We start from the raw sequence: 8696 nt of genomic DNA on the forward strand, positions 1-8696 counted from the left end.
GTTAATAGGAATTAATTATTGATTACTACCTTTTGGAAAGAATGCTAGTTTGTCTAACGGACACAGCTACAAAATCACGGTATGAGGAGGGGGTGGGGAGAGAGAAAAGACTCGATTTCATCCAAGATTAACGTCGGTCCCTTTGCCCATGAAACGAGTGCTCTAGCAACTGACTATCGGGTATCTCTTTTCATGAAGAACGAACTTGTTATGTCTTTTGCTAAAGAACGATTACTAAAAGAATGAGCAGGGTTTTTTTCATGTATGCAAGATCAATATTTATTCTAAACCGAATTCCCAAGCAAATACGACGAGGTTTTAAGTTTTAGACAGTATTATGTTGGAGCTATTACAGTCACCTGATTTAAACATTCTGTTTGTAAATCGATCAAAAAGTCACCAACGATACAAATGGTAATGTTTCTATGCACCCATAATTTTTTTTTATACTCCATTGTCTTCTGGCACTTTTCGATTCCCTTCATCTCTTGTTGTTACCAACACAAGTGCCTGCTCCACTCACTTTTCTGAATTAAAAAACTCACCCCATATACCGGAGCATACTCAATGTCTCAATTGTTTCTATGTTATATGTTTGGGTTGAGAACATTGGCTATTAAGCTTAACTGCTGGCCTACTAACTTTGCTGTGGTTGTGTGTGTTGTACCCGCTACCTCCAGTAGTCGGTGAGAGAGGGATCTAGTAATGAATGACCTGAGTTTGATACGATTTTTTTTGGGTTCGTGGATAGCTCATATGGCAGAGTCACGCTCTCACCGGCCAGGCGGAGTTGTCGTACGAATAAGGTCGCGGGTTCAAACCCCATCAACCGCCGAAAATTTTTTTATTCTCTATTGTCTTCTGGCACTTTTCTATTTACTTCATCTCTTGTTGTTACCAACACAAGTACCTGCTCCACTCACTTTTCTGAATTAAAATATGCACCCATTTCAACACTTTAAAACTAAACACATTGTTCCTAATGGATGTCATTATTAATATTTTTTTCAACTCACAAAATTGCTTTAATATGAAGAAAAAAAAACGTTTAAAAAATTTTAGCCAGAAAACTTATCCTTTAAAATTCAACCGATTAAATGACCCTCATTTTGTCAAATCATCTCAAACCCGAGACTTCACTATCACCTTTCGTAATTCAAATCAAGGTTTCTATTCTATTTCATTATTGTTTCGATACATATAAAGCAACCGATTTCTGACCAAAATTATAAAAAATGTTTTGTTAATTATACAGCTGTGTTACTACTTGGCAATTGCTAATTGGAGTTGAGAATCATGTTGAATTCAATAATCGACCCAAAAGCAATCAATGGTATTTACAAAACACGATTGATTGGTGGGATCAAACATTAAACAAATGAACCCAGAAACTTTTTTCCCCCATTTTTCAGTATAAATACATAGTCAAAAAATTATCTCACGCCAGTTTCTACCTTAGGAAGCAGGTAAGTAAACTGCCATACTCTGGAAAAAACTTGTATTTAAATATTTGGCCAGAAAACTCGTCCTCCAAATATCAATCGATTTAAACGACCCTCATCTTGGCAAAGTCCTTGCGAAGTCCCAGGTTTGAGAGTTGTTTTTTGTTTTTGTTTGTTGCCAAGATGAAGATCATTTAAATCGATGGATATTTGAAGGACGAGTTTACTGGCCACTTTTAAAAGACAAGTTTTTTCCAGAGCACGGCAGTTAACAGGTAGGATATTTCAACGGTCCCACGTTTGAGAGTTTTCGAAAGGACGAGGGTCATTTTAATCAAGCAGTATTTGAAGGGCGAGTTTTCAGGTCCAAAAGTTAAACATGTTTTATTCAAGAGCATTGCATGTGTAGTGTTGTGACATTTCGGATGACGTGAGGTTAAATTGTGACCCGTTGCGTCAATCTGGGATTATGACGTAATGAAAATTAAGTTTAAAATCAGAGAGAGAGAGAGAGAGAGAGAGAGAGAGAGAGAGAGAGAGAGAGAGAGAGAGAGAGAGAGCGAGAGAGATTACTAAACATTCAAATTGCCAAATATTCAATAACATATAATAAAATAATAATATAATGTTTTAATAATACAGATGAAGTGAATAGGAAAGTTATAAGATTATTGAACTCCTGCGCTTTAAAATTAGAACAGGTTCCCAATGTGGCTTCCGATTTCCGACTCTCTGACAAGAACATTGACATGTTTACATAAGACCCAATATATTACGGGGAAAAACTTTTCAATGTTAAGAGCAATATATGAAATATAGGCTATAACTGCGATTTTGCAAGTCAATATTAATCACGACAACAAACATACAGTCAACTCCTCAGCGTGTCAACTACTGGTCCTTATATAATATAAATCACAATTCTAAATCCAAAAGTTATAAGAACTGTACTGACCTATGTTGACAAACCATTTTTTTCGATTTTTGCACAACGAAATTTGAACTTCGGATTTCAATAAATGAGAATGATCAACTTGTTAATATTAATATTCTTAAAATTGAGACTTCAGAGATTCTCAAGTTGAAGAGTTTTTGCCAAAATATTTACAAAGAAATTTTGTCAGAATAGGTCAGATGATGATGATGATGATGCTGGTAACTTAGGGTTTGAAAATAATAATGTTAATTGTGTTGGAAGTAAATGTAATCTATGTTTTTTTTAAAGACGTTCATTATTTGTAAACATGTTTTGTTATTTTTCATAAGGTCTGCATTGAAACTTATTAGTTTGGATGAGGCCGACGTATACATGTTATTCAATTTGCTGATCTAATAATTCAAATTGTTATGGGTTTATTGTTGTAATAAAATATTCTGAAACCGACCCAAAGTATTGTCCATTACAACGATGTTAAATCAAGTCCATATTTGCGTTGGATTATCAGACCTGCAAATATGAGAATGCCAGATGAGCCACCTACGAACAGTGTGAATAAAATATAATTTTCACAATGTATGTTTGGTTAGACTGTGATGTGTTTATATTTGAATGTTACAGCATAGTGTTTTCTAGTTCTAAGTTTGATGTATGTGACCACAGTGTATTTCTTTACATGTCTGATAATCCAAACAAGCCCAAAATCGCTCTGTTTTCAGACCCCGCCCCAGTCTGAAAGATAAATGGTAAAATGTACACCATTTGATAGATGGCCATTTTTATAGACATCTTTGTCTGATATATCTTGACGTTAAAATAACCTGTCCGATGTTCCCTTTTCTAAAGTGTGGGGAAGGGTGAAATACTATCAAAAGATGTACACGTTACGCTACTCTTTCAAAACACTTTTCTTCATTTTAGAAAGAAAACTTTTACCTCGAACATCCACCGATCGTTTTGATCCAAGAATTATAATAGATATTCAAGCCTGAAACATTAACAATTTATTTCAAAAAGTCTGAGGTGATCTTAAATAATTAATAATTGTGGTAAATATTTTAACCAAAATGAAAAAAATTGCCTTTGTCGATGTAGATAAGAATATTCGCATTTCGATTAAAATTAGGGAGACAACTTTGGATTAAAGTGATATCTCACTTAGATTAGGGTGAAAACTCGCATTTCGATTAAGGTGATAACTCAGCTTTAGATTAAGGTGATAACTTGCCTTCGATTGAGGTGATAACTCACCTTTGGATTACGGTGATGGCTCGCATTTTAATTGAAGTGATAAGTCGTCTTTCATTACAGGTGGTAACTGGCCTTTTAATTTGGGTGATAACTCACATTTCAATAAATGTGATAATTCGCTTTTCGATGATAATTCTCAGTTCTATTGTGGTGATAACTCGTCTTTATGGAACATTTGTATTTAGTACAGTGCAAGTCGCCTATTAAGCGTCCTTCATGTACTTGAACTCTTACTATATCCCACACTATCTAAAGTCAGATACATTCACACCTAAGTCGAGTGGGGTAATGTGTGTAAAATGGCTAAACCAAGGACATTATGGCGTGGACAGAGTATGCTTTCATTGATAATCATTCTGCCACTTGCCTCGCTTATAATCACTTGATTTTGCTACAAGGCGAGATACCTTAACGATGAGGCACTGAAGTGAATAGAGTACAAAGACTGCCTGCGTAAAGTTTATGAAGTAAAAGAGAAACATAGACATTTTGTCCAATTTCAAGACAGCTGGAAGAAGAATCAGTATGACCTTAGTTCATGCGGTATTTCAACGTTATGGCTTGTTTTCTATATTTGAGTTGTGTTATCTGTAGTTTGTTCAATTGTAAATTGTAGAAACCGTGCAATAACACCGTACTCGAATAAAAGTTCTTCTCACAAAAAATTGTCAGAAGACTCAAATAAGTGGACCCAATAGCCTCAATTCGGTAAAATGTTGAGATGAATCAGATTCCAAAAATTGGATTTTAACATAAACTATTAGAGCTAAACAATTTGAGAGTAAATTTTAAGAAACCACAGTTATTTATTTCAATGGGGCATATTATTTTTTTAAAAGATTCATAATGAGATTATATATACCGGATTGAAACGGTAGATGAAAATATTTTAAATAAGGTCACCAAAATGAGAAAGATATGATATGTTGTCAGAATATGACAGAAGACGATTATTGCTTGTATCTGAATTGTTGATGGTGATCAAATGCGTCTATCTGGTATTATGTAAGAAATTAAATTTTAAAAATTAAATAAAAAATTAAAAACATTAACAAATGAAGGAATTGAAAATAGCGAAACAAACGTTCTTCAATGAAGGCATTTATTTAAATCAAATCTTGAGATTTAAACTTAAACTTTTATGTTCATCAGCAACCTCGTCCTTACTTAACACCATTTTCTGCTTTTATTCTATTCAAAACTACAGGAAGAATCAGTGACAATCGAATTTCCCCGAAAAGAAACAAAAAGAACACAAGCAAACATCTGAGTTGTGAGTAAAGCCATACCAGTCACAATTCACATTTAGAGTCATGGTATCCCCAACTCTTTTCAAAGTGTTTTCTCGTGTGCTCGTGGTAGTCACGTTTCAATTGCTGCTCCAGCAATCCCATTCTACGATTGTAAATGGAATATTTGAAAAAGTTTCACTAGGCGGCACATACTTGGAGAGATTTGCGACAGGCATCAAGGCGAACTTCCACTCGAGATGCATGTTTGAGTGCATTGGCAAATCGACAGCCCCATCAATGTGCATCGCACTCGACTACAACGACGGGACCTGCGATCTGTACAAAAGGGGAAAGAACTATATCAGCTCTTCAAGTCAGAACGTATTCCTGCTTCAAGGTATGTAGTATCAATGTTGTCCAGATCGACGCGTAATAAAAATTAATTGCCTTTATTCATCCCATAGGGGAAATTTGTCTCTAGGGTCTATTCCAGAGGAAGACTGGAATAACCCAGGCGCCAGCCGCAGTGCACACCGAAAATTGAGCTAGGACGAGGTGACTTGCTCAAGGTCACACAGCAAAGCGGTGGGTGATCTAACTCAGTACCTTTCGGATACGAAACAAAGACCGTACCTCTGATGCACGCTGCCCCATACTTGAAAATCGACCCCTTGGGTGGAAACGCTGTCTCCTCGGAACTTCCATTGAGACAACCTCCTCGTGGAAAGAATTCACAACAAAACTAGTAAAATCAGCCGAGACAACGCGATCTGTTGACCGCAAATCAAAAGACCCCGGAAGTATTTATAGAGTAGTATTGAGTTTTAAACCTATCATAAAATACCAAATATATGCCAACATTGAGTGGACTGAGTTTAAGTCTTCAAACTTAAATAATATCTATCCGAATTCGAATTAAGTTCTAACAATTGATCTGAAAAGAAAAGAATTTAAACAAAGTGGGCGTTGCCCTCTTTACGTATGTTAAAATATGATGACTTACGCCATGCGGAGAGCCATTTCCATTTTAATGGAGTACTGGGTCTAAATCTCAAGTGTTTACCTTAGTTACCTCTTAATTCTCTATAAAATACTACTGAACGTCTTTGCGATCTTTGAAATCATAAAAGCGGCCATGATAAAAATCTTTATCTCAATGATAATGGTTAACTTTAGGCTTATAAAATCCACACTACTTTTCCCTTATAAACGTTAAATTAGTTTAAAACTAGATTAAAAAATTTCTGTGGACCGGTGGAACTTTTACTTTTACTGCAGACTTTTACTTCATTTCAAACTTATATGTATGATATGTAAGATTTTACCAAATAATAATTGTCACGAATTTATTTTAATTTTGGTCCCAATTAACAAAAAGTATTTATTTTATACCAAATCCGTCCCCGTTCAGTCCCCGAGAAGTGGGTGCAGCCATTAACGATGTGAAGAACGGTAAAGCAACAGGGATAGACGGCGTTTATCCCAATATGGTGACGCATTTGGGCCCCAGGGCACGGGCCTGGCTGGCAGAGGCAATGTCTGACGTCCTTGCAAAAGGAAAGCTCCCACAAGTGTGGAAGCATGCGAAGATAGTTGCCATTCTGAAGCCCGGGAAACCGGCGAAGGAGGCCGACAGTTACAGACCCATATCTCTACTGAGCTGTCTTTACAAATTGTTGGAGCGGGTTCTATTAAACCGATGGGGGCCGGTCCTAGACGCTGCCCTGCCACCCGAGCAGGCGGGCTTCAGGGAAGGGAAGTACACCACGAAACAAATCATTGCACTTACAGAGCATATTGAGCACGAGTACGAGAGAAAACAGCAAACAGGTGCTGTATTTATAGACCTATCAGCGGCGTACGATACGGTCTGGTGCGAAGGGTTAATACTCAAACTTGCAAAAATCATAAGGTGCAAAAAGACCTTGTTGTTCTCTTCTATCTTAGGGGAAAGGCAATTCCACGTCGCGCTGGGAGACGCTACGAGTAATGAAAGGAAATTGAAGAATGGGGTCCCTCAGGGTTCGGTACTTGCGCCAATGTTGTTTAACGTTTACATTAGCGATATGTCGAATAATTCCTCCCTGAGGCTGGGATACGCGGAAGACTGGGCACTCGTTACTCAGAGTAAAGTGTGGACCCATCTCGAGAGCGTACTCAACGAGGACGTCACCAGACTCAAATCCTACTTCGACAAGTGGTACCTGAAGATGAACACTTCAAAAACCGTGGCCACTACATTCCACCTATGCAGTGCAAGGCACACCTGTAAACTGGACGTCCTCGCCACTCCCATATTAGCCGCATCCAAACTATTTAGGGGTGACCTTGGATCGCAGCCTTACCTATCAGGTGCATCTCGAAGGAGTTGCCCGGAAGATAGAGAAACGCAACAGTCTTCTGAGGAAACTGGCGGGATTGACTTGGGGCACTAGCCAAGCGCTCATAAGAACGTCCGCCCTGGCACTATGCTATTCCACCGCGGAGTATTGCGTTCCACTGTGGGGTAGAAGCAGAAACGTTGAGAAGGTGGATGTAAAACTTCGCAAGTCGATGCACAGAGTGTCAGGAACGCTGGCAATAACTCCTAGAGAATGGGGCCCGATAATGGCAGCGATCCAACCCCCCGATGTCCGGAGGGAGACGATTACGGGAAACTGGCTGAGTAAGATGCGAGAGAGAGGGAATGGGGATACCCCTCTGAAGCGCATAATGGACAGGGCCCCCGTTTCTAGCCGAAATAAGTCCCGGCAACCCTTGTACGCAGCTTCCCTGACTACAGACAGAGATGCATATACGAGATGGAAGTCGGTTTGGACGAATTCAATCCCTCGTGGGGGTGGGGACGTACACTCCTCTAAGCTTGGTGAGAAGTTGCCATGCTTTGATACCAGTAAGAGGAGACACTGGGTGGCTGCGAATCGGCTTCGGTCGAGGAGCTGCCTAACAGCAAGTGCGCTTCATCAGTGGGGACTTTCCACTTGTCCCTCTTGTACCCGATGTGGACAAGAACCCGAAACGGCAGAGCATCTAGTTGAACGGTGTGTTGTGACGGTGCTGCCAGGCGGGTTTGCGACGGTGCACGAATGCGGACCGGAGTTTGCTGATTGGGTCGATCGTCATAACATAGTAGTGTGAGAACCATAAGAGGCTGCTGCCAGTGTGTTGGGCGATATCAGAAATTTTCGACATCAATACGATACGATATAGCAGGGATATTGATATTTTAACAAGAAATAATGATTATCACTTCCCTCGTTTGATCTTATCTATGGAAACGGCGAGTTCTATCATCCGCAGCCGATTATTGCATTTATAAACGCAACAAGTATGAAGCATGATGGTTTTGTGAATATGTCAATAACTCCGTGAGAAATATCTGTTGTAAAAGTCGATTAATTTTTAATCGAAGAGAGGGAAAATGGCGAAAGATAGTGCCTCGCATGACTAATCATAGGACAGGAAGAGTCAATCGACAGCATCGAAATAGGAAGGAGGAGAATTTGTACTTTCATAGTAAAGAGTTCCGAAAAAGTGGCTCTCGCGTGGTACCTGGCACAGCCGCGATGAAGAGGTTAGAAAGCGGCGGGCGTTCCTAGTGATTACCTGCGCGTGCAGTAGAGTGCAATAAGAATTTAAATAATTATGTCCGTGTTGGGCTTTGTTTGTTTTTTTTTTGGATTTTTTTTGTTTTTAAGGGTTTTACGGCGCTTGCAACACATTTAGTAGGTTATATCAGCGCCAATAAAAAGGAATAAAATGGGATAGTAAAAAGTTTTAGAATTACAATTAAAGTACACAAGAAAAGGTAAGACAAAGGGGAATTGGTTCAAA

The 8696-nt window shown here is 38.8% G+C and overlaps 2 protein-coding genes across 2 annotated transcripts in view; one reads left to right on the forward strand and one right to left on the reverse strand.

The window, feature by feature from the left end:
* The window catches only part of LOC144972512 (retinol dehydrogenase 16-like), a 171055-nt gene that overhangs the window by 52683 nt on the left and 109676 nt on the right, over positions 1-8696 (reverse strand). The gene's annotated exons all lie outside the window — the stretch shown is intronic.
* Positions 4844-8696, forward strand: part of LOC144974084 (uncharacterized) — a 6229-nt gene continuing 2376 nt past the window's right edge. Inside the window, exon 1 of the mRNA XM_078916976.1 lies at positions 4844-5259. Within this exon, the coding sequence (XP_078773102.1) occupies positions 4944-5259 (316 nt within the window). The 5' untranslated portion in view covers positions 4844-4943. The remainder of the gene's footprint in view (positions 5260-8696) is intronic.

Source organism: Berghia stephanieae, chromosome 5, assembly GCF_034508935.2.
Source record: "Berghia stephanieae isolate SIO BIC M18660-M18661 chromosome 5, UCSD_Bste_1.3, whole genome shotgun sequence".
NCBI classification, from domain to species: Eukaryota; Metazoa; Mollusca; class Gastropoda; order Nudibranchia; family Aeolidiidae; genus Berghia; species Berghia stephanieae.